Genomic DNA, 26,808 nt, shown 5'->3' on the forward strand with positions numbered 1-26,808 from the left:
TCATACAGACATAACTTATTTAAGTAAAAACTTAGTCTAATTTAACATATTTATATCCTAGATACATTTACAACAAAATTCATTTGTTTTTTTAAATTTTTGTTTATTGGTTGAAGGGTTCAATTTGTCCGTCAACGAAAGGCAATGACCCTTTTCCTGTAACAGAGTTTTTAAATCTCTTTTTGCCAGAAAAGCTAACAAACCAACAACTGTGACACTCCGTGAAGTGAAGAGACAAAAAGCACCGTTACCATACTCCATTACATTACATTACATTACAACACAACACAACACAATACATTACCCCACCACTGTCCCTGCTCTTTTCTGACATTTCACTCAAATAAAAATTTCAACTCTGCTAATTATTTAAATATGAGAAAAAAAATCACAAATAAAATCAAGCCAAAAAAATTGTCTTATAATTATTTAGCAAATATTTCAGTATTACAAGATGGATTAAATATAATAAAATGTAATCTATCTATATTATCTCTACTTTTATAATTATTTTAATCAATTATTTTTATTTTTGGTAAGAATATATGTATTTTTATAGCACTGAAAATGTGCTACTTTTTAAATATAAAATGAGTTTAGCTTATTTCTGATTTTAGTAAAAACATATTTATTTATCGAATTGAAAATTTACTCCTTTATGGTCCAGCACTAAAAAATATTCTCTCTAATTTTCAAATCATGATATTAGCTTTTTGACACGAAAAAAAAAAAAAATCACAAAAGAAATCAAAACAAAAAAAATTGGCTCTTTTTGGAGGGAGCTTTGTGGCCAAAGCCAACAACAAGCACAGTGCAAACTCCAAAGTCTGCATTTTCATGGCCGGCACGTGACCTCTCTCTCTCTCTCTCATGCACACACTCACTCTCACTTTCTCTCTCTAAAACATTGTTTCTTCCAGAGCTCACATCTTCTTCTCCGTCAATGTCTTCCGCCGCCGGCTACACTCGCTCCTCCCAGAGAGCCTCCTCCACCGTCTCGCCTCTCCGGTCACGGAAGTCTCCGGCGGCCAGCACAAAACCCGGCGGAAGACCTACCACACCGTCGTCGTCGTCGACGTCGTCGAGACCGTCGCCGAAATTGTCTGTATCCCCTGTAGCGGCCACCAGCGCCTCTGACGTCAGCAAGGCCAAGGAGAATGTCTCTGTCACCATCCGGTTTCGACCCCTCAGGTTCGTTCGTTTCATTTCCTTGTAGTGTCTCTTTTGTTATTTTTTATTTATTTTTATAATTAATTTTGTGGTTTTGTGTTTTGGTTTTGGACAGTGTCAGAGAAATTAATAAAGGGGACGAAGTGGCGTGGTACGCAGATGGAGATCATGTAGTGAGAAATGAGTTCAATCCTTCCCTTGCTTATGGTTTTGGTTAGTATTCTTAATCTTTTTTTTTTTTTTTTGCAGTAATTACTAACTGTTCATATAAATAAATAAATAAAAAGTCTATTACTAAATTATGCCATGGTTTTTGGTAATTTGTTAATCAGAACAATATTTCTACTACCGTCGTTTTGGAATTAAAAAATTAAAAAAAATATAATAATAAAGATTATTATAACTTGAAGTAAATTAAAATTATAAAAATACCTTAATTTCTATCTCAAAATGACTTTGTTTGAGCTCAATACTGATAACTTATATGCATTCACTTCAGTGCAGACAAAACGCACCCATAGTTAATTACGTATTTCCTTTATTTCATTCAAAATGATTTTGTTCCAAAAAAAAAAAAAAATACCACCTGGCTTAGCTCACTTTGATAATGGTTAGGGCGAATTTATGTTGGGAAAATGGCAACTTTGTGCGGCTTGGCGAAGCAGTGTGTGTGCTATTTTAATTTAGATATTAATTAAGGGATTAACGTTTTTTCTGCAACATGAGAAACATGATATAAATTTATATTTAACAATCCCTAAACAATATCGTTTTAAGGATTTGAGAAAAAATGCATGATATTTTAGTAAAATTACATGAAATAAAAAGATAGTAAATTATTAAAATGTCCTGCATTGTTTTCACAAACCGCAAAATGACGATACTTGAGTTGTAGAAGATAATTTTATATGATGTCACGGGAGAAACATTTTTCCCATTAATTAATCAATTATCAAACTAATTTAACCGATAATCTACTTATACTTGATCAAGTATCAAGATGTAGGTAAATTAATTTGGTACTTTGTTAATCAACATACAAATTGAAAGTTAAAACATATTGGAGTGAGCCGAATTTTTGGTTCATTTTCTGTTTAAGCAATCCAACCATATGTACATAACATTATATTTGAGTTTTTTATTATTATTATTTTTTTATTTTTAAATAAATATTTGGAAGGATGTTAGTTGATAGAATGTGTTAGACTGCCTTGTAGTCCGGCTATAGTCACAACTTTGAAATTACAAAATGTCACAACTTTTAATCTGTGCTATGCTATTGTTTGGGAAAGCTGTTTCAGATAGGGTTGGCAAAACGGGTCAATCCGGCTCAACCCGACTCAACCCGTGTTCAACCCGAAAAAAACGAACCGAGTTAGGGTTGGCTCTAAAAATAAACGAGCCAGAAAACTCAACCCAACCCGACCCGGGTTAGGGTTGGCTCGAAAAAATGAAAAAAAAAAAAAATTCCACTGATGCTATAACTTCTAAATTTTTTTCCTAAATTATTAATCAATACAAAGACATTATACAGATAAACCATAAAATTTTTTGCATTTGGACTTGGACTTATTGGCAGTTGGCACCACATTCACACTGTCACACATACTATAAAAAAGGTCCTTAATGCACAGTTTTGGACTTATTGGCAGCTGCAGGGTATTTTTGTTTGGGTCTTTGGAATTGGAATTTTAGGTTTTAGCTTTCCATTTATCTTCATTAATTTTTATACTTTTATATTAAAAAAAAAACATAACCTGCGAGCCAACCCGTTTGACCCGTGGGTTGACTCAGTTTTTTTCGAGCTAAAACGAGTCGGGCTGACTCGAGTTGCTAACTCATTTTTCCTAACCCAACCCGGCTCATTTTAGCTGGGTTACGAGTCAAACCGATGGGTTGACTCCTTTTTGCCAAGCCTAGTTTCAGAGATCAATGGTACAAAATTTATTCGAGGGTTGTGACTTTTTGTGGCTTCAGAATTGTGTCACTATTTGCAGGGTACATTACTGGTTGTATTTATGTTTTCCTTCTCTGTTATTTCTTGTTAATATATTTTGTGTGTGGCAGATAAGGTATTTGGGCCTGCAACAACAACTCGGCATGTTTATGATGTGGCTGCTCAGCATGTTGTCAGTGGTGCCATGGAAGGGATTAATGGTAATGTTTTTGCTGTTGGTTATACTTGTGTACATTAAGTAGTCTTTTTAAAAGGGATTAAGTAGTCTTTTCCTCCTAAATAAGGCACTGGTCGTATAAATTTTTTATGTCATTTCCAAGGTGGAATCTTATTATTATTTTCTTGCAAAACATATTGATAACCACTCTCTTACTGAGTCTGTCTGTCTGTGTTCTCCAAACATGGCACTCGATGTGGTTATTGGCTGACAATTGCTTTACTGATCTGCAGGTACTGTTTTTGCATATGGGGTTACCAGTAGTGGAAAGACTCATACCATGCATGTAAGTTAGTCTAAATATTTAATCATCTCTCTAGAAGTGCGATCATGTGTGGCACTAGAACTTTGCGTTATTTTATTTCTGAGATTTGCAACGTGGAAATGTGTTTGATAGCTCAACCTGTAATGAATCCTACACTTTTGTTGACACATCTGCAAGACAAACCGGTGGAATGGGATGTATCACTATTTTCTTAATGAAGTAGTTAGCACTAGCAGCAGGATTTGTAACATTAATACATCCTTGTTATTTTGCAATCTCCATTATAGTTTTATTCTCTTAAATCTTCTGGTTTGTTTGGGATAAATTTTACAGAAACTAGTTTGAAAAAAAGGACACATTCTTGTTTACTTTGGTCAGATGTGTTATAAATCTAGTCGCATAGTGAAAATTCATGATGTTGGAGAGTGATATCAAGTAACTAACCCTGAAGTTATGTGGGCTAATCATCTGCATCAGTGTGGACTAGGAGTCTAGGAGCTTATTGGGTGATGCTGTTCCCGTGGTATGAAAATAATAAAATATTGTAAAGTGAACACAATATTCACAAGAGCTAAAAACTAGAATCAAGACAATAAACTCAAATTATGATAAGAGATAGTCTATATTTTTCGACCAAATATTCTGCATCAAACAAAATGGTATCAACTTTTTACCATTGCGGAATCATCTATTCCAGGTAAGCAATGCTGTTCAAAGCATATCTGAGTAGATGTCAGAAACAGAATTGGGAAGAAAGATGAAGAGGCCAGGTCATATGAGAATATAGTAGTAATCATTCGCCATTTGATCTTGTCCCTTACACATGTAAAACAAAAAAGTCTTGATCAAATTTTCTTTGATCTTATAGCATGAAGCTGTTGCCTAAGCAAAAGTAAAAATTTTCTCCTTTAAATAATAAGGTGATCATTCTGCAGAACAACAGTCGTCCTTTCTCTTTTAGGACTTTATGTTGGTTGACCGTAGAGTAGCTGGGGCATCCCTTTGAAATTTAAAAATCTTATTTTCTTTTTTCATCCATATACTTTCTAAATTTTGCTATATATTTTTCGCAGGGGGAGCAGAAGTCACCTGGAGTTATCCCACTTGCAGTGAAGGATGTCTTTAGTATTATACAGGAGGTAAAGAGTTAAGTTTTCCAAAGTTAGCTATAAATCCTTTCATATCCTTGATAGTTTGTGTTTGTCATTTTCAGACTCCTGGACGAGAATTCCTTCTCCGAGTCTCATATCTTGAGATTTACAATGAGGTTAGCATCATGTACTGTGTTTTCTTGACTTCTCTCATCTTTATGAAACTTGTAATACCTATATTGGGGAATTAGTCATTATATTTGCAAGAATGATGACCAGATTAAATCCATCATTGTCTGAGAATAGGATCCGGCTGCATGAGGGACACAATCTAGATAAGTGATGACATTAAAAAGGATAAAAAATGTTTATTTATATCCGGAGGTGACATAAACTTGATGTGAAATGATTGCAAGTGCAATAGGATGGCCATCCATTGTTAACAAAAACTTTTGGTGGACAATTATGTGAGAGTGATCGAATACAAGTAGAAGCATACAAGTTTGAAACCAGACTAATTTAACAGTGATAAAGAACAGTATAGTTATGTTTATCAAAAAAAAGAGAAAAAGAACAGTATAGTTATTAAGTTTAGCAGCAACATGGTCACAAATAATCCTTGTGATGGACTTCAAATAATTTTGGCAAAGATTTATCTTGGTTGCCTTAATTGCTACTTGTTAGGGAGTATAACCATAAGGAAAGTGTGCTTAGAAAAAAAATAATTGTTTCAAATATCTTTGGGAAAAATGTTATCTCCAATTTGACTTGTAAATGCAAGCCTGATCATTAGAGCTATTTATTTTATTTCTTGCTCCCCTCCCCTCAAATTTCTATGTAAATAAGGCCTACAGGCATGAATCTATCCTCGTCCATAAATCTTAATGTGTATCAGTTTACATTTTTTTCTGCTCTTGTTGTAGGTCATTAATGACTTGCTGGATCCAATTGGGCAGAACCTAAGAATACGAGAGGATGCTCAGGTTTTATATATATTAATATTGGATAGTTTAGAGCTGGTCATTTTGGCATTGTTCATTTTCTGTTCTTCATGTCAACAGTAGCTTAGCCGAGAGTCCTTTTCCTAAAGCACACTCTGTTGGCTCCTTGTTCTCATTGTAAAAAGTTTCACTTGGGTGAATTTAACAGAATCAATTTATCCTTAACTCTGGAAGTCTGAATGTTTGCTGTTGAAATTATAAGGTTTAAGTAGGAAGGAGGAAAAAATTGAGACTCTAAATAATAGGATTTTAGATTGATGTGGTGTTTTCTAATGTGATTTTGACAACCATAATTCTAACAGTTGCAAGGCCCATACACTTCTGATTCTAGTATGAAGCTGATTTCTAAAGCAATCCTAATTCTACTGGGAGAGATCCTAAATTCAATTTGATATCAATAAAAAATATAATTACTTAAAACCTAATTCTCAGTGCCATTACTTAAATTGGAAGAATCATCACTGACTGAACTTTTATCTTGTTCTCGTTAGTGCTGATTTCTAATGTGTTTTTGTGTTTCACATGAGGGTCCCCCTTCCCCCTTCTTGTAGACCAGTTGGTGTGGAACTACACTTTAAATTGCAATTTATGCAAAATAGAGAGGAGAGAAGATGAAAAGCGAGAAGAAAAGGAGAAGGAGGATGAGGAGGTGAAAAACAGGACAGACAAATTTCACTAATTAAACTAGCTTGACCCAAGAGCCTTGGCTCAAGTGACGTTGAATCCCTTTAAGAACTACTTGATCACATGATTGAATCCCCGCTAGGCCGGTTTGCTTCCACTTCAGTCTATACACTCCCCCCCTTCCTCACACTAGGTCATAGGTCTCCTTTGTAAGCAAAAAAAACATGAAATTGAAAGTAAAATATAATTCTTCTAAGCTTGCACATACTGGATTCCTCATATAATGCATAGTAATTCCTTCATAATCCTTCATATTCTGCTGCGATATGACACTTCAATTACATTTGGAGCTGAATAATGCAACAAGATTCACTAATTAAATATATTAACTTGAGATTGAAATTAAAAAATAAGTTTACTAAATAGAAAATCCTGGATGCCTTGTAATGGTATCTAATATGTAGGGTAATTCCTTCATAACCTTATTCTGCTGGGATAAGAAAAATAATTTCCATATGAAGCTGAATATTTTCATTAATAAATCAGATTCCTTATAATGATAATTTTTTTTCTAAAATACTATATACTATGTTTATAAAATAAAATAAATAATATTTCTGACTGACATAGTTATGAAGTCCCTTTCCTTTGTGAAGTTTCCTATAATAATATTCTTTTCATATTTATCAAGTTGTGGAGTGACTGTATTCATCCAGTTTATACATAATTTTGTTTTGTTATTTGTCATCATGACCACAAATCTTAGCTTCAATGCCTCTAATTTATTGCTACTGCTCCAAGTGGTAATGAGTAATGTGATTTGTGATGTTGGCATTTGTTACTTACCGACATCTTTCTGTACTTATTTCTCTTATGTTACATATTGCTTAAAGGAGGCCTGAAATGCCAATTATTTGATTCTTATAATGACTCATGCAAGGTATATAATGGTGACAGGGGACTTATGTTGAAGGAATCAAAGAAGAAGTTGTGCTGTCCCCTGCTCATGCCCTTTCTTTGATTGCTACCGGAGAAGGTATAAAAACTTTTTAACGTGTCTTCCCTTTGTTCTCATTTTAAACCATTGGTGGCTCTCTTTGTCTAAATTTTTCCTTTACTGATGAAAAAGGAAGAGTGTTGAGTGTTTTGCTGTATAACACTATTGATTGATTACATTGAAAGACCCAATAGGTCCTATTTATATTGAGTACAAAGAACAATGCTAATAAATAGCAACAGTAAACTAAGAGGCTTATTTACAATAACAAGAGACATTAATAAATAAGGGAACAGATAGCAAGGAAGTAATAAATGATAATCTAGAATATTCTACACTCCCCCTCAAGTTGGGAGATATATATTGATCATTCCCAACTTGCTGATCAAATCCTCAAAGGTCGGCTTAAGTAAACCTTTGGTGAGAATGTCTGCCGTTTGTTCCTTGGTAGGTATATATGACAAGCATACACTACCGTCTTCTAATTTTTCTTTGATAAAGTGACGATCGACTTCCACATGTTTTGTTCTGTCATGATGGACAGGATTTTGAGCAATGCTGATAGCAGCTTTATTATCACAATATAATCTGATAGGTAGGGAATAAGAGATCTTCAACTCTTCCAGAAGCCTTCTTAACCAAATTCCTTCACAAATACCATGGGCTAAAGCCCGAAATTCCGCTTCTGCACTGCTTCTTGCAACAACAGTTTGTTTCTTACTTCTCCAGGTCACAAGGTTTCCCCAGACATAAGTACAATATCCTGAAGTAGATCTTCGGTCCATTGCAGAGCCAGCCCAGTCTGCATCTATATAAACTTCAATCATCCTTTTGTTCCCCTTTTTAAAGAGAATTCCTCGACCAGGGGTGTTTTTGAGGTACTTGAGAATTCTATAAACAACACTAAGGTGTTTTTCCTTAGGAGAATGTATGAATTGGCTAACCATGCTCACAGCAAAAGCAATATCAGGACGAGTGTGTGACAAATAGATTAATTCCCCCACTAGTCTCTGGTACTGCTCTTTATCAACATCTTCCCCGTCCTCAACTCCCATCTTGATATTAGCTTCAATTGGAGTCTCTGCTGGCTTGCACCCAAGCATACCTGTTTCTTGCAACAGGTCTAGAATGTATTTTTTCTGAGTTAAGGAAATTCCTTCCTTACTTCGAGCAACTTCCATGCCAAGGAAGTATTTGAGAGATCCAAGATCTTTTAGTTCAAACTGATCAGCTAAACATTTTTTTAAAGAGGCTATCTCCTCGGTATCATTACCAGTGACAATTATGTCATCAACATAAACAATGAGGATAGCAATTCTACCTTTGTCAGAGTGTTTAAAGAATAAAGTGTGATCAGTCTGAGTTTGGGTGAACCCTCTTCCCTTAACAGCTTGAGTAAATTTCCCAAACCATTCTCCGGGAGATTGTTTAAGTCCATAGAGAGACTTCTGCAACTTGCACACAGAACCATCCCCTTTTTCAAAACCAGGAGGTGGATCCATGTAAACATCCTCATCTAGATCACCATTCAAGAAGGCATTCTTGACATCTAACTGTTGCAATGGCCAATCAAGGTTGGCGGCAAGAGATAGCAGAACGCGGATAGTGTTAAGCTTGGCAACAGGAGCAAATGTCTCCTGATAATCAATTCCATGAGTCTGAGTAAATCCCTTAGCAACTAATCTGGCCTTATACCTGTTGATGCTGTTATCTGCATTAAATTTTATTGTGAACACCCACTTGCAACCAACGGTTTTCTTTCCTTTAGGTAATGTCACAAACTCCCATGTTCCATTTTTTATAAGTGCATCCATTTCTTCTAATACGGCGTTCCTCCATTTTGGGTCATCAAGTGCTTCTTGGATATTTTTGGGTATCCTGGTACTATCTAACATAGTGTTGAAAGCACGAAAACCTGGAGATAACTTTTCATATGAGATATAATGGAAAATAGGATGAGCAGTGCAAGATCTAGTACCTTTCCGAAGGGCGATGGGCATATCAATGTTGGCTGTGCTAGTGCATTCAAGTGGGTTGCTAGAGCAAGGACTCGAGTCAGGATCCTGGCAGTCTAGAGTCTCTTGATGTGTTTTGCGCCTGCTGTAGAATTTTTCCCATTTACCAGGAGGATCACAAGGACCGGGAGGATCATTAGACTCAGGTATAGTTGCTCCCCCTGTTTCCTTCCCAATAACTCCCCCTGTTTCCAAAGGCCAAGGTAAGACAACAACTTCATTTGGTTTCCCAGGCTTATCTTCATCCATACCAGTAGACTCCCCCTGAAGAGAAGTCGGGGAAAAAAAGGATTGTGTCTCATAAAAGGTAACATCCGTGGAAACAAAGACCTTACGGAGAGAAGGTGAGTAACACTTATAGCCTTTTTGATTAGGGGAATATCCTATGAAGACACATCTAATAGATTTAGGGTCAAGTTTGGACCTTTGATGTGGAGGAATATGTACAAAGACCACACAGCCAAATATTTTGGGAGGAAGAGAAGAAAGAGCACAGAAAGAAGAAAAAGATTTAGTAAGACAAGGTAAAGGAGAATGAAAATTTAGTACCTGAGAAGGCATTCGATTAATGAGATAAGAAGCTGTCAAGATGGCTTCCCCCCACAGATATTTAGGGACATGTATCGTGAATAAAAGAGCTCGAGCAACTTCAATTAGATGTCTATTTTTCCTTTCAGCCACCCCATTTTGTTGAGGGGTGTTAGGACAAGAACTTTGATGAATAATTCCATGCTGGTTTAGGTAATCTCCAAGAACAGAATTAAAATATTCAGTGCCATTGTCTGTTCGCAGAATTTTGATAGGAGTCTGGAATTGAGTTTGAATCATAGCATGAAAATTTTTAAAAGTGGATGCCGCATCAGACTTGTCTTTTAAGAGATATACCCAACATACCCTAGAATGATCATCAATGAAAGTAATAAACCAACGAGCACCCGAGACATTTTTTTCACGAGCAGGTCCCCAAATATCACTATGAATCAATGTAAAGGGAGAAGATTCATGATATTTCTTAGGAGAATAAGTGACACGAGAATGTTTTGCAAGCTGACAAATATCACAAAGAAAGGAACTTGGCTTTTTATTGATAAATAAGTTAGGGAATAACTTCTGAAGATAAACAAAATTTGGGTGCCCTAACCTACGATGCCATAACAAAACATCATTACAATCATCTGATAAACATAGAGAGTGGTTTGAAAAAATCCTCCTTTCACAAAGATCCTCCTCCAAATAGTATAGCCCTTCTTCCTCTCTAGCACTGCCAATCATCATCCCCGAGTCCTGCTCCTGAAAGATACAAGCATTTGCAGAAAACTTAGCAACACAATGCAACTCAGCAGTAAATTTGCAAATAGAGATGAGGTTACAAGTAAGGGAGGGAACATGAAGGACTGAGTTCAAAATAATATGTTCAGAAAGTTTAATGGATCCCTTGCCCGCAATAGTGGAGAAATTTCCATCAACTGTTCTTATTCGTGACGGGTGATAGTAAGGGGTATAGGAGGAAAATAAGGTTGCATTACCTGTCATGTGATCAGAGGCTCCTGAATCAAGGATCCAATGATTACTACGTTCAACATGGAATGCCATACCTTTTTGAGCAACATGACTAGTTGCCTCAGCAGATTGAGACATCAATTTCTGAAATTGCTCATACTGGGCCTTAGAGAGGAGAACACCATCGGGGTTTGAAGGGACATGAGACCCCTCCCCCTTATCTTCAGAAGATACTTGATTAGCACGATTCTTGTTCTGTCCTTTTGGTTTCTAGTTTGGTGGTTTGCCATGAATTTCCCAACATTTTTCACGGGTGTGACCACCCTTATTGCAATGAGAACACCAACGGTCAGAACGTTTTGAGTCCCCAGAAGGACGAGCAGTATTCTTTGTTATAAGGGCTGACCCATCAGAGGACTTAGAGTCCTTATCACCCAACATTACCTTTCGGCGAAGCTCCTCCCTTCGTACCTCAGAAAAGGCAGTGGCAATGGAAGGTAATGGGTTTTGCCCCAAAATTCTTCCACGAACATCATCCAGATCAGAATTAAGGCCACCAAGAAAATCATAGAGACGCCTTTTCTCTATATAATTTTTGAATATTGCATTAGCGTCTAAACCTTGAAGGTCTGCTTTATCATAAAGATCCAACTCTTGCCACAATGTTTTTAGAGCAAGGAAGTATTCAGTAACAGTCATCCCTCCTTGGCGTAAATCTTTCACCTTGGTGTTGAGTTCAAAAGCCTGAGAGGCATTGCCCAGGTCAGAGTAGTATTCTTTAACAGCTTCCCAAATTTCTTGAGCCGTATCAAGGAATAAATAAGTTTGACTGATATCCGGTTCCATAGAATTAGTCAGCCATGTCATGACCAAAGCATTTTCAGTCACCCAAGCATCATAGCCAGGTTCATGTTCTGCTGGTTGAACCTTTTTTCCATCCAGATACCCCATCTTCCCTTTGGCCTGGATAAACAACTTAACAGATTGACACCATTGCACATAGTTTCTACCGTTTAAACGGTGATTGGTGATCTGCATTGCTGGGTTGTCTCCAGAAGACGAAGAAATGGGAAGGGGTGAGGTTCCGATCGAAACACCAGATGAATTTTCAACATTTTCAGTGTCCATGGCTTCCTAACAACAATACCCAGAAAAAAAAATTCCTCCAAATATGATTTTGACCCTCAAAACAGGAAGAGGGAAGGCAGACGATCAGAACGGGGTATGACCCGCCGGAAAAAAATGATGGGAGGGCGGCGCGTGGACCACACGCGCCGGCGAAGCTGGAGGATGTTGGTGGCGCGTGGCTGGGTTTCCGGCGACGGGTCTTTTGTTGGCTGGCTCGGAATTTTGTTCTGGACCTAATGGTGGCCTTGGTTTTGTGGTTGGAGGTGTCTAGGTGAGGGTTCTGGCCTTGACAGAGGCAAAAAACAAAAAAAAAGGAATGGAAGGAAGACTTAAAGAAGTTAGAACAGGGAAGAGACTGGATTTTAACCAGCTCTTGATACCATGATGAAAAAGAAAGAGTGTTTTGCTGTATAACACTATTGATTGATTACATTGAGAGACCCAATAGGTCCTATTTATATTGAGTACAAAGAACAATGCTAATAAATAGCAACAGTAAACTAAGAGGCTTATTTACAATAACAAGAGACATTAATAAATAAGGGAACAGATAGCAAGGAAGTAATAAATGATAATCTAGAATATTCTATATTTACAATGCTTTTGTTAATGCTCCAACTCGAAGCATGACCATCTTTTGCAATCAAAGTTCCTGCCCATTGCAAATTTTATGATCTTCTAAAAGTTATTTATGGTTTTGATATTTTCTTTAGTCTTGTATTGTTACATGCTTGTTTCTTCTAATTTATGCATTTTAATGCAGAGCATAGACATGTGGGCTCAAATAATTTCAATCTATTTAGCAGTCGAAGCCACACTATATTCACCTTGGTATGTCAGAATGACCTCCATATGTTTAGGATTTGAATGCATGATTCTTTGCCTTTATCATAATGTGCAAAACTGTCTAGTGGGCTTTCTTTTAAATGTATTCAACATTTGATGTTTGCTACTAGTATAAATTTATATATGTCGCCAAAGTCCTGGTTATAATACTAGTCTAGATTCATTAGAATAGTAGTCTAGCAGCAGCAACTAAACAGGCCTAACAACAGTCTAACAGAGGCGAAATTGGCCAGAAAAAGAGAGGGGCAATGACTGGTTGGGCTTCTAGTCATCTTCCACTTTCTATCAATTTTGTGGTCTCTGGATTCTATGGCAACACCTGTATTTTGAATAAGTGATCAGAAAATGGTGAAACCGTGGCAGCATAGAGGAAGCATGAATGACATTGGACACAAATACGATAAGACCCTGACATGGACAACATCAAAATTTAAAAATTATAGGACTTGACACTATTATGGTATAACATAAAATTAGTGTAGAATCAACATAAAAACACAAATCTTAAATTAAAAGAGAGAATGAATGTTCTAAAAGTTAGCATTAGTCATAATGGACATAACAAAATGCTTTATCTAATTATTGTAGTATTCCCATTTGTATTATTATAAAAATCAAAAACTAATTTTTTTTTGTAAAATGCAGTTAGGACTATCTTAAGTGTCAAAAGTGTCCGACACCAGTATGCCAACTATTTTGGATTGTCCATGCTTCCTCCCCAGAGAAAAAACTGAATTTCTGGATGCCGGAGTTAGAGCATAGCCACTGGGAAGAAGATAGGTTAACCAAGGGAAAATGTAATTCACCTTAGAACTTCCTTGTTTTGGGAACTTGGCAGCAAAATAGTGACGGGATGGAGGATGCTACTGCTTTGTTACAATCTTAAAACAGAGGCAGAGACATTGTGTTTCTTACACACGATCCTTCCTATTGATACTATTACTGGATTAAGTATAGAAGCTAATCAAGGAATAATTACAGAGCTAATTAACAGCTATTAACGACTGTCAACTTTAATTTTATATTATTATTCCAAGTTCCAACAGTTCCCAATATTGATTTAATTACTTTTGGCTGCTCAAAAGCCAGGCCTAACACAATTCCCAACTGTTTGACAAATATGAGGTGCCAGAATACAAGGGGCATATCAGTTACTTTAATTGAGTGATTAGATTGCATATTCTCTTGAAACTTGGGTAACATCAATGCATATACCTTATTTCATCAAGATAATGAAATAGTTTGACAAGTCTAGTTTTTGTAAAAATGATGGAACGTGACAAGTCAAGTTGAACATGTTAAGAAAATTATGGATGAGTTTCGAGGTATATCAGATGGGGACTAACTAGAGAAATCCTGGAACCCATATTATTCGGTTATTTATGCTAGGTTTGCGCCTAGTTACAGCTCAATCAACAGTCTACATAGAATATATTAACACATATCTCTTTTTCTTTGGCCTCAGTGTTTGTTCTCTTTTAAACTGCTCTTTGTGGCTTCAAAACCTAAGTATTTTATGAATTGTTTTAATTGCGTTTGAGTAGCTATCATGTCGAATGCAATTCAATATGAATTTGTGTTTTAACCAATCATAACTTACTGGGATTTCTCCTTATTGTTGTTTTGATTTCTTTATATTGCTTATCCTTCTTTACTGAATATATTGTTTCTATCAGACTATTGAAAGCAGTTCGCGAGGGGAAAATATAGGAGAAGAGGATGTGGCATTGTCCCACTTGGTAACACTCATAAAACTAGGATTCCCACCATTATACTATATTACTATATTGCTCCAGTACATTTCTCCAGCGTTCTGTTTATTACCACTTCTAAAATCTTTTTTTTCCCCCAAATTTTTCTTCTTTTCCAGCACTTAATTGATCTTGCAGGTTCTGAAAGTTCTAAGACTGAAACAACTGGTTTACGGAGGAAAGAAGGTTCCTATATTAATAAAAGCTTGCTTACTCTTGGAACGGTAATGATATACTAATTTTTTGCCTATCTTTAGTTTTTCTGAACTCTTTTTACCATAGCAGCTGCTATCCTAGTTTTCAAATGCTAGTTCGTCTCTTCCCCATGTAATGTGTAATATTGCAGTTATTTTGAATTATTGTTACTGTTCGTGTTTCTTGTGCTTACTTTCATTGCATCTTGCTTATTAAAACATGTAACAATAGCAATAGCTTTGGTATAATTGGATCCTGAGTTTTATATTTGATTTTCTTCATCAATCCTTTCTTAGCCTTTAAAGATCCTTATTTGGATGCTGCACACTTTGGATGGTTTGATGAGTTTCTTTGTCTCTAAACAATGTTTTGTAGGGCATCTTAGCGAGTGCAATTAGTCAATAACATGAGGATATAAGTGAATAATCTTGGTTGCATTTCTGTCATTATGCTATGATGCCAGCTTGTAGTTAGCTCGACATTTACATAACTGTTTGGGTATGAACATGTTTTCTATTCTTGTGGTGTGTAACAATCCCATTCTCAAGTTCTGTTTAGTGAAGTAATTAAATTTCTCTATCTTCCTGTTTCTGCATTGCAGGTGATCGCTAAATTAACAGATGGGAAGTCAACTCATATTCCTTATCGAGATTCAAAGCTCACTCGTTTGTTGCAATCATCCCTTAGTGGCCATGGACGAATTTCTGTTAGTGCGATTGCTCTTTGAATTTTCTGCTAGTTGTTGTTGACATTTGCATGGTTAACTAATGTTTTAAAATGACTTAATATGGTTTGGTTGTTGAAGCTCATTTGCACAGTTACTCCTGCCTCTAGCAGTAGTGAAGAGACGCACAACACATTAAAATTTGCCCACCGGAGTAAGCATGTTGAAATCAAGGCTTCTCAAAACAAGGTGAGTTTATGTCAAATGCTAATATGTGATATTCTCTCGGCACTTTGATTTCATACTGCTAACTTTTATCTGATTCTCTTCTATTAGATTATGGATGAGAAGTCTCTGATCAAAAAGTATCAGAGGGAAATTTCTGAGTTAAAGCAGGAGCTTCAGCAGTTGAAGCGTGGCATGATTGAGAATCCCAATATGGCTGCATCTTCACAAGAAGATCTGGTTACTTTGAAGCTTCAGGTTTGTGCTGTTGCCTATATCATTGATCATCCAAAAAGTGACTTTTTACTTGGTCGGAAACTTTATAATATGCCGGAATGAAATGTTATTTCTTGAATCTTAACACAGTGATGTTTACTTTCCTCGCTGCATATCAAAACTGATATTTTTAGCTAGTATGTTGTTTCTTCACTTCTCTTAATAAGCATTACTTAATCATATAATAGCTGGAAGCTGGCCAGTCCAAATTGAAGTCAAGATTGGAAGAGGAGGAACAAGCTAAAGCAGCATTGATGGGAAGAATTCAGCGACTAACCAAATTAATCTTAGTTTCTACAAAGAATGCAATGTCGTCAAGCGTTCTTGAAAGGCCTAATCATAGGCGAAGGCATTCTTTTGGGGAAGATGAGGTGTGTTTTTTACAAGGTTACTTCAGTTTGCGCAGCTGTCAATTCTATGCTTGGGAATTTGATCTTCGATGTCTTGATTTTTAATTGATTTGTTGTTTTACTGTACGAATTTCCAGTTACTTGGAATGACTATAAAATCATAAATATTATTAGTGATTGTTGAGATATATAAAACTATGAATATAGCCTCACCCAATAGTTTAAGCTTTTGGGTTGAATTTGGTTCTTTACATGGTATCAGAGCCTCGTGTCCCGGGTTCGATCCTCGCTGCCCTCTACTTTCTTTCAAGTGGAATTTCTTTGTTCGCACAGGTAGGTGGGCCTGTGCATTGTCCACCCTTCAAGCCCAGTGGGCTCTCGTGTGAGGAAGCGTGTTGAGATATATAAAACCATTAATATAGTCTCACCCAATAGCTTAAGCTTTTGGGTTGAATTGGTTCTTTACAGTGATGATGGCAAATGTTTTGTCCTTCTGTGAATGCAGCTAGCATATTTGCCAGATAGAAAACGGGAGCCCTTGATTGATGATGATGCTGGGAGCTATGCTTCAGTTCCCTCCGTGGAAGAAAAGGATGATGTCACCAATTTAGACGAATTGGTGAAGGATTATAAAAGAAACAAAAGACGTGGAGTGCTTGGCTGGCTGAAGCTTAGGGTAAGTTATTTTCCCATATATTTGAACTATATTATTGTTATGTTAGAAATAGTTGACTAGTTGATTAATAAGTTTAAAAGTTAATATTAATTGTTGTGATAGTCTCACATCGGTTACTTTTGTAACATTGTAATTATTGTGAATTATTTTGTGACTAGGATAGGTCATTAATTACCATTAATTGAACCTTATCTTAAGAAAGTTATTATTGAGTTTAGCTTATATATTGTAATGTGTAGTTCAGATTTTACCAATTCATTCAGAAATAATATGCACTCCTTTCCATTCATGTTTAATGTATAGAATAAATAATACAAAAATCACAATTCATCAATGATGGATCACTGTAATTAAGACATATAGGGAAGATTACGGAATTTCTGCCAAGCTGAGCTTTTTGTGGACTTGGATTTGACGATTGGTAATGCTCTATCTAAATTTTATGTGAAAGCAAATCAGCATTTTATATTCGTTGTTATCCAGTCAACAAATAGTATATGCCTCCTATGCAGAAACCTGATAATCTTGATGGATTATCGCCAAATGTTGATAGTGAGGGCTCTGCAAATGGGTCACCTGCATCTGCTTCAAAATTGATGCCAAATGGAGTTACGCTTTATGACATGAAAGACTCTCGCAGGAATTCAGTCAGCAGAAAGGATAATGCTTCAGCTCTTAATTCTTTTCCAGGAAGAACTCAAGCAGGTGACTTGTTCAGTGTAACTGTTGGGGGTCGTCAACTTCCTCGGGTGAGATCTCAAATACTTGTCATCAATGTTGGTGGCAAAACATACTTGTATCTAGAAACATGGGCGAATCTTATGGATGTGAACAATAATTATACTAAATGGTTATCTTGTAGACTGGGACTACTGTTACTGATCAAATGGATCTTCTTCGTGAACAAGTAAAAATGTTGGCTGGGGAGGTGGCGTTATGTATTAGTTCTCTGAAAAGACTGTCTGAACAAGCAGCTAACAAACCTGAAGATATACAACTACAAGTGAGCTTTTTACTTAAGATTACAAATGAAGAACAAATTTAATATTTCATAATAAAATTGAGTGGGTTATTTTGGTGATGATGATAGGAGGACATGCATAAGTTAAAGGGTGAAATTAGCCAAAAGAAGAACCAAATCTGTATTCTGGAGCAACAGATGATTGGATCACTAGGACATTCACCAAGTAACAGCGAAATGTCTCAGGTAACTGCGAGACTAAAATCTACTTAAAGCCACCTTATAAACACAGCTATATTTGGTGAAAGACTATTTCAAGAATTCTATCTTGAAACTTGTAACATCTTACACTTCTTTCATGATATATAAAATTGCATTGTGACAAGAAGTTTAATAGCACCAAAGGTTTTAGTAAAAGAAATTTATGTAGTTTGTTTTCCTTTTTTTTTTTGTTTAAACCGTTCTTAATGATAGCTTATATTGAAATGTAATCTAATAAACTTTTTTTTTTTTTAATAATTTTTTGGGGTATACTTTATTGGTAAACTTCAATTAACACGTCAATGAATATCTGATGTAGGCTCTGTCCAAGCTTACCATTGAGCTCAATGAAAAAATTTTCGAACTTGAGGTTGGTTGTCTTATCTTCTTTATAGTTTTAGGATGGATTCAATTGCATTATCGAGCAGAAATGCCATGTGTATCATACTAAGCCCATTCTCTCATGTCAATTGAGCATTCAAGATCATGTCAGCCGACAATAGGATACTTCAAGAGCAACTACAGTTGAAGGTATATTACACAATTATATGACCTCCTTGTACGGGCACTTGTTGAAATTCTTAACATTTGCTAACACTGTACAGAATTCAGAGAATGCTGAGATGCAAGAGACAATTCTTTCACTGAGGAAACAGATGAATTTGTTGCTGGATAAAATCTCAGCGAATTCTCAGCAGTTTGCTGACAGTGAGACTGAAAGTTCTAGAGATATATTGGGAAAGACTGATGAAACAAGGGCAGTCAAAAACTTGAATTCAATAGTTTCTCAAGCACACTCCAAGCAAGGAAATAGTGACTCTATTATAAATTCCCAAATTCTTATGCAGGTTATCTCTCTCTCTCTCTCTCTCTCTCTCACTGGCATCTTCTGCAGAAGGAACTTAAATAAAACTACTGTTGGCATAATAGATAATCACGAGAACAATGCTTAGATTCTTTTGGTATGTTTGTATGTTGGTAGAAGTGATTTTCGTTTTTGCTATTAAATTGTGCAGGCAGCTGAAATAGAGAATTTAAGGCAAGAGAATGTGAGATTGGTTGAAGAGAAAGACGGGCTTGAAATTCAAAGCCAGAAGCTTGCAGAGGAAGCTTCATATGCAAAAGAGTTGGCATCAGCTGCAGCAGTTGAACTCCGAAACCTAGCTGAAGAAGTGACTACACTTACTTATGAAAATGCAGAACTGACTGGTGATGTGGCAGCTGCAAAAGAGGCCTGTTGCAAATCTAACTTTTGTCAGATATCTTCATATGATTGCAAGCAAAACATCAATAATAAATTTCAACGAGATGTGCAATCGAATAAACTAGGGAATGAAGTTCTTATTGAGGAGTTGCAGAAGGACCTTAATGCTAGATTCCAAAGAGAAGCTGCATTAGAAGCGGCTCTATCTGTGAAAGATGAAATAGAAGGTGGCCTAAGGAGGACACTTGATGAAATAAAACACCAAAAACAAGATTTGGAACATGAGCTGACAAGCATGCGGATGCTGGTAGCAAAGATGAGAATGTCTGGCATTAATATTGAGGATAGGTCAACAGTTCATATGCCTAATGACCTACAAACCAAGGTTAAAAATGGACTTCCCTCGTCTAATCGTTACTCTTATAGAAAACAGTACAAAGAGGATGATACTTTAGGAAGCATGGAAGATATGATTGCATTAGAAGAACTAAAGGCTAGTTATCAAAGAGAAAGAAGAAGATGCAAAGAACTAGAAAGTCGTATTTCTAGATTGAAGGTATCTCATTTCATATTATATATTTGCCATGATAATATTAATCATGATTCATGGTCATATCTACATTATTGAATTTTTGGTTGACTTTTTAAAATTTAACTAAGATCGGGGTTGAGAAAATAAGTTTAGGTGACTGGTTTCTAGAAGAAAGAGAGATGATGAAAAAAGAGAAAATTGAAATAAGGTAGATTGGAAAGTGAAGATCAATTAGATGTGCTCTCAACATATAATATAATTACGTATATGGCAAGTTCATAAACTAATGCTAATAGTGTTTAGAAATATAACAAGCGAAAGACGTGCATCAACCTTTCCATAAGGATAGATCAGAACTCCAAGCACAGCTGCCACGTTTGGGTCTGAAAGAATTGACTTCAAAGTCAATAGTGGCTTAAGGATTCTATATATTTATTTTTAGATTTGGATGTTGAATTAGGGAAAGCAGGGATTCCAAAAGTGAAAAAAAAATTCTTCAGAATATCCGGAATCTAGTAGCCAAATTTCTAGTAGAGCTTAGCTCTAGTGCAAGGGGGTGTGTTAGAGTTATATAAAATAATTAATGTAACTTCACTTAACAGCTTAAGTTTTTGGGTGAAGGCTTTTTAATGGTTTATACTGTCAATAGAATTGATGAGCAGAATATTTGGCATTATTTGTGCAGATTTGTAATTATATCCTTAATTAATTAGCCAGCTGTAGGTTATGATTTGTAATTATATCCTTAATTAATTAGCCAGCTGTAGGTTATGATTGTGTAATTATATCCTTAATTAATTAGCTAGTTGTAGGTTATGATTGTATAGTTATGATTGTGTAATTATATCATACTATTTAAATGAGAATTCTCCAAAGGAGAACATAAGGTTTTATCCCAATTTCTATAAGTTTAACATGGTATCAGTCTAGGTTTCTCTAAATTTTTCGCTGTACTCACAGTCTCTGAGTTCCCAAGTTCTAGTCTTTTGCGCGTACTGTTCACGTCGCGATTCTTGTTTTTTTTTTCCTCTCGCGATTTTTCTCAGCATCATGTCTACTGAAAAATATGATGTTCTTTTTGTTCGTCTTAATGGAAAGAACTACTCCACCTGGGCATTTCAGTTCCAGATCTTTGTCAAAGGCAAGGAGCTTTGGGGTCATGTTGACGGAACTAATTCTGCTCCTGACAAAACTACGCACCAAGCGGCACATGCCCAATGGGAGGCCAAAGATGCACAGGTAATGACTTGGATCATAGGCTCTGTTGAGCCTAGTATTGTCCTCAATCTCAGACCCTTAACAACGGCAGCAAAGATGTGTGACTATTTGAAGAAAATTTATAACCAAACAAACACTGCTCGCAGGTTCCAACTTGAACATGAAATTTCTCTTTTTCAACAGGATAGTCTCTCAATTTCTGAATTCTATTCTCATTTCATGAATCTTTGGGCTGAATATACTGACATTGTCTATAAAGATTTGTCGACTGAAGGACAAACTGTAGTCCAAAATGTTCATGACACCACAAAACGAGATCAATTTCTTATGAAATTGAGATCTACTTTTGAGGGCATTCGCACCAACCTAATGAACAGGGCTCCTGTTCCCTCCTTGGATGAATGTCTAAATGAATTGCTTCGTGAAGAACAACGTCTCCTTACTCAGACAAACATGGAACACCAGAAATCTGCCTCCCTTCCTGTAGCGTATGCAGTACAAGCCAAACCACGAGGTCGAGACATGAGTACTGTCCAATGTTTCTGCTGCAAAGGCCATGGACATTTTGCTTCAAACTGTCCTAAAAAGTTCTGTAATTACTGCAAAAAAGAAGGTCACATCATCAAAGAATGTCAAATCAGACCACCACGGAGAAATGCAACAGCCTTCACTGCCACTGTTGGCTCTTCTACTACTCCTGTTTCTGTGCCAACTTTAACCCCTGAAATGGTTCAACAAATGATTGTTTCTGCATTTTCTGCTTTGGGTCTTTCAGGTAAAGTTTCTTTATCCAGCTCTCCTTGGTACTTTGACTCTGGCGCATCCAATCATATGACCAACAATGTTGCTTCTCTTACCAATGTTACAAATTACTCTGGTAATTTACAAATACACACTGCGGATGGAAACAATTTACCTATCACAGCAATTGGTGATATTTCTTCATCTCTTACCAATGTTTATGTTTCCCCTGATCTCACCAGTAACCTTATTTCAATTGGTCAATTAGTTGACAGTGATTGCAAAGTTGAATTCTCAAAGTCTGGTTGTCATGTGCAGGATCAACACTCAGGGAAGGTGATCGCGAAGGGGCCTAAAGTTGGACGTCTTTTTCCTCTTTATTCATTGTTGTCACCATGTTCTTTTCAGCCTTTTATTTCTTGTAATTCTGCAACTGTTAATTTTCAATTATGGCATAAGCGTCTTGGTCACCCAAATTCGAATGTACTTCATGCCTTAATGAAATCTGGAGTTCTTGGCAATAAACATTTCCCATCTTTTAGTGCTGTTCAATTTGATTGCAATTCTTGTAAACTTGGTAAAAGTAAAATTCTACCATTTCCAGTTCATCAATCAAATGTAAATCAGCCTTTTGACATAATTCACAGTGATTTATGGGGCATCACACCTGTAATATCTCATGCACATTACAAATATTTTATCACTTTTATTGATGACTATAGTCGTTTCACATGGGTCTATTTTTTGCGATCTAAAGCTGACGCTTTCTCTGCATTCCAATTTTTTCATTCCTATGTTCAAACTCAGTTTGCATCAAAAATTAAAACTCTGCGTTCTGACAATTGGGGGGGAATACACATCTCATTTGTTTCAAGAGTTCTTGCAGAAAAATGGTATATTATCTCAAAGGTCGTGTCCTTCCACACCCCAACAAAATGGGATAGCTGAAAGAAAAAACCGTCATCTTCTTGATGTTGTCCGTACCTTAATGTTGGACTCTTTAGTACCCTCCCGTTTTGGGTGTGAAGCTCTCTCAACTGTTGTCCACCTTATTAATCGGCTGCCTTCTCCAGTCTTGCACAATGATTCCCCTTTCTTAAGGTTATTTGGTAAGCAACCCAATTATTCAACTCTTCGCACCTTTGGTTGTGTCTGTTATGTTCATCTTCAGCCACCAGAACACACCAAACTCACAGCTCAATCTGTTAAATGTGCTTTTCTTGGTTACTCAGCCCATCAAAAAGGTTTTTTATGCTATGATCCTCACTTACATAGGATTCGGGTTTCTAGAAATGTCATCTTTCAAGAAGATACATATTTTTTTGCTACTAACCAAGACACTCAATCTTCTACATCCAAATCTGTCTTGCCATTGTTTCCTAACAGTTTTGCAGAAGACCAAGCTCGTCCTCCTGTCATTGTCTACCAAAGACGTCCGACTGTTCCACCAATTCAGACTTCAATCCCTTCAAGGCCCCCTTCTGATCATTCTCTGGCTGCTGATCCAGTGCATGCACTAGAACCTGCCCCTTTACGTCGCAGTACTCGCATTCGTAAACCACCGGAAAAGTATGGTGTTTCTGAATCTTTATCTTTGACAGCAACTTTAGCATCTATTCCTATTCCTTCTTCATATAAACAGGCAATGGAGCATAAATGTTGGCAGGATGCTATAGAGACTGAACTTCTTGCACTAGAGGACCATCTCTTTTTCTACAAAGGACCTCCAAAGGTATTGTGATTCTCCTTGTTTATGTGGATGACATTATCGTCACCGGCTCAGATCAAGAGGCTATCACTACAATCAAACAATTGATGCATACAACCTTCCACATGAAAGATCTTGGACAGCTCACTTATTTCTTGGGATTAGAAGTACAATTCCAACAAAAAGGCATCTTTGTCACTCATCACAAATATACTCAGGATCTAATTCAGCTAGCTGGTCTCACCACTGCAACTATGGTTGACACTCCCATGGAAGTTAATGTAAAGTTAAGACGGGATGAAGGTGACCTTCTACAAGACCCAACTTTATATCGAAAGTTGGTAGGAAGTCTCATCTACCTCACCATCACAAGACCTGATATCTCTTTTGCTGTCCACACAGTCAGCAAATTCATGCAAAATTCTAGACACTTGCATCTTACAGCAGTACAACGAATCATTAAATATTTGTTGGCCACTCCCAGCCGTGGTATCTTCTTTCCGACAAATGCAACAATACAACTTCAAGCATACAGCGATGCTGATTGGGCTGGATGTCCCGACACAAGGAAGTCTACTACTGGCTGGTGTATGTTTTTAGGAGATGCCCCTATCTCCTGGAAATGCAAGAAACAAGAATCTGTCTCTAAATCCTCCACTGAAGCAGAATATCGGTCCATGTCTGCAGCATGCTCTGAGATTATTTGGTTACGGGGCCTTCTTTCAGAACTTGGTTATTCACAAGCAACACCAACTCCGTTGTATGCTGATAATACAAGTGCCATACAGATTGCAGCAAATCCTGTATACCATGAAAGAACAAAGCACATAGAGGTCGATTGTCATTCAATCAGGGAAGCTTATGACCGTAGAATTATCACTCTACCTCATGTCTCAACATCTGTTCAACTAGCTGACATCCTCACCAAGTCTTTGACACGTCAACGACATAATTTCCTCGTCAGCAAATTGATGCTTGTAGATTCACCAGCATCAATTTGAGGGGGGATGTCAATAGAATTGATGAGCAGAATATTTGGCATTATTTGTGCAGATTTGTAATTATATCCTTAATTAATTAGCCAGCTGTAGGTTATGATTTGTAATTATATCCTTAATTAATTAGCCAGCTGTAGGTTATGATTGTGTAATTATATCCTTAATTAATTAGCTAGCTGTAGGTTATGATTGTATAGTTATGATTGTGTAATTATATCATACTATTTAAATGAGAATTCTCCAAAGGAGAACATAAGGTTTTATCCCAATTTCTCTAAGTTTAACATATACTGTTCTCTAACAAAAATTATTTCATAGAATTATTTCTTAGAACTATTTCACAGAATAAAAATATCAAAACACTTGTTTGATGAATTTTGTTTTGAGAATAAGTCTTGAAAGGTTGAGGACGCTCCGACAATAGTGGTGATGGCAGCGATGATGCAATGGTGGCGACAATAGTGTTTTAAAGTGAGAGTAAAGAATCCTTAAAAACAAATTAAAGAAAACAAAACAATAATACCCAAAAAGTATTCTCAATTTGCTACTTCAAAGACATATTATGGAGAATATTTTTTCAAACAATCAAATAAAAAATTAGGCACCTAAATGGATATTTTTTTGTTTTACTAGTTTTTGAAAACCAAAAACTGTTTCCCGAAACAATAATCAACAGCCCTTACTATTCCACGAGAGTGGGCAAATTAGAAAACCTCCCTCACTAAATCAACTGTATTTTTGGGACTCAAATTCCATAGCGAATAGTTACAGACACGTGCTATAATTACTTTTAGTCTGTTTGCTTGGTTTTTCAAACATGATTTCCCTGGTTGCAGTCTTCTATTTGCACCCATAGTAGATTTACATTTTGAAGAGTAGGAATTATAAATGGCATAGAAGTGTTAATTTCGTGGGTGGTCATCTATCTCACATCACATAAGCCTAGACTTAGTTTTCTGATTTCTCTACGTGAAGACAAAGCATTGCAAATGACATCGCTTTTAACTATGTAATAGGGTGAAGACATCGCTGGTCTGGATGTTATGGCCCTTGAAGAGCTTCAAAACCTTCATATTGAGGCAATAACAAAAATTTGCCATGCAAAGGTACATTTCTTACTTGCCTGCCTTTCAACAATAAATTGCCATTGCCAGGTCCTAATGATTCAGGAGAGTTTTTGCTTCTGCTACTTCTATTTAAAATTCGATATATATCCGGGTCATTTTTCATGTTCATTTATATCCTGGAAAAGTAAACATTAATTCTTAGATGCTGTTTTGGATGGTTTATTGCGGGCTTTTAGTCCCGCTGCTTGATACTTGATAGAACTAGGACTCTCTGAGATAATGAGAGAAGAGAGAGCAGAGAAAAGAGTTCTCAGAAGTGGTTCTGAATGGAATGAATCAATCTCTGGTTTACACGAGTACAACCTTTTATAGGTGTAATGTAACTCTCCAACAGTTATGTAACTAACTGACAACTGTTATAACAGCTTACAACTGTTATAGCAGTTCAATGCTGACTCAGCAGAGATACAAAATAAATATACAATACACCATTATAGTTGTATAATCTAATACTACTAGATATATTTTGATATTGGCATTCTAACTTAACTTCTAATACTAGAAATCGCGTTCCATGTACAAGGGATAACTTGCTTTACCTCCTGTATGTCGACAGATTTTCCTTTTGTAACACAACGATTACTAAATTGGCAAATCTATTTACTTTTGCTTTATCAGATGAATAATATCAATATTATGAATTTTCAATGTTTTAAATAGGCTGCATATGCTAAGACAAGTCATGTCAGAAGTTGAATTCCAAATTATGGATTCGTTTTATTCGCCAGTTAATGAAAAAGTGGTAATTTTAGGAGGGCGGGAAAAAATGACCAACCTGCTATCCATGTTTCTGATTCAACAGTTGGTTGTATTTTGAAAAATATACCTACTTACCTGTTTTTGTTTTCTGCCTAAGATTGTAATCTCTTGCGACCAACCTGCCATGACTGACAGTGTTTTTTTTACAACTTGCAGTATGCAAATCAAAACATGTAGCGTCTTGCTATTGACTGCTGTGAGTATTGTACATGAGGTTTTGAAGTTGGTATAAATCCATAGAAATATGGGGTTCTCCAGGAATCACGTTCCTGATTTGGGATGTTTTAACTAAGTATGCACTTTTATTGCAGGTACAGTATACTCGGTATGCTTACAAAATATTGACAATCA

General features: G+C 36.3%; 1 protein-coding gene across 1 annotated transcript; it reads left to right on the forward strand.

Annotated features, from left to right (window-relative positions):
* The first annotated feature begins 943 nt into the window (after positions 1-943).
* LOC133288254 (kinesin-like protein KIN-7C, mitochondrial) lies at positions 944-26,807 on the forward strand. Its single transcript, XM_061485972.1, has 26 exons — positions 944-1,191; positions 1,286-1,383; positions 3,238-3,327; positions 3,578-3,630; positions 4,683-4,748; positions 4,823-4,876; positions 5,624-5,683; positions 7,283-7,361; positions 12,729-12,796; positions 14,488-14,550; positions 14,682-14,786; positions 15,359-15,463; positions 15,563-15,670; positions 15,758-15,904; positions 16,111-16,293; positions 16,778-16,948; positions 17,461-17,697; positions 17,811-17,951; positions 18,039-18,155; positions 18,490-18,540; positions 18,654-18,701; positions 18,776-19,018; positions 19,187-19,930; positions 25,588-25,677; positions 26,614-26,653; positions 26,769-26,807. The coding sequence occupies exons 1-25, from the start codon at positions 944-946 to the stop codon at positions 26,632-26,634; spliced, it is 3,390 nt and encodes a 1,129-aa protein (XP_061341956.1). The 3' UTR covers positions 26,635-26,653; positions 26,769-26,807.
* Position 26,808: the final 1 nt, after the last annotated feature.

The sequence above is a fragment of the Gastrolobium bilobum genome, unplaced genomic scaffold, assembly GCF_033153095.1.
Source record: "Gastrolobium bilobum isolate Gb01-03AN ecotype WA unplaced genomic scaffold, APGP_CSIRO_Gbil_v1 utg776, whole genome shotgun sequence".
Lineage (NCBI taxonomy): Eukaryota > Viridiplantae > Streptophyta > Magnoliopsida > Fabales > Fabaceae > Gastrolobium > Gastrolobium bilobum.

Excerpts from the sequence above, each read along its gene's own strand:
- LOC133288254 (XM_061485972.1), top strand. The coding sequence starts at position 944 with ATGTCTTCCGCCGCCGGCTACACTCGCTCCTCCCAGAGAGCCTCCTCC. Across the intron at positions 1,192-1,285 it reads ATCCGGTTTCGACCCCTCAG|TGTCAGAGAAATTAATAAAG; the intron begins GTTCGTTCGTTT and ends GGTTTTGGACAG. Across the intron at positions 4,877-5,623 it reads ATCTTGAGATTTACAATGAG|GTCATTAATGACTTGCTGGA; the intron begins GTTAGCATCATG and ends CTCTTGTTGTAG.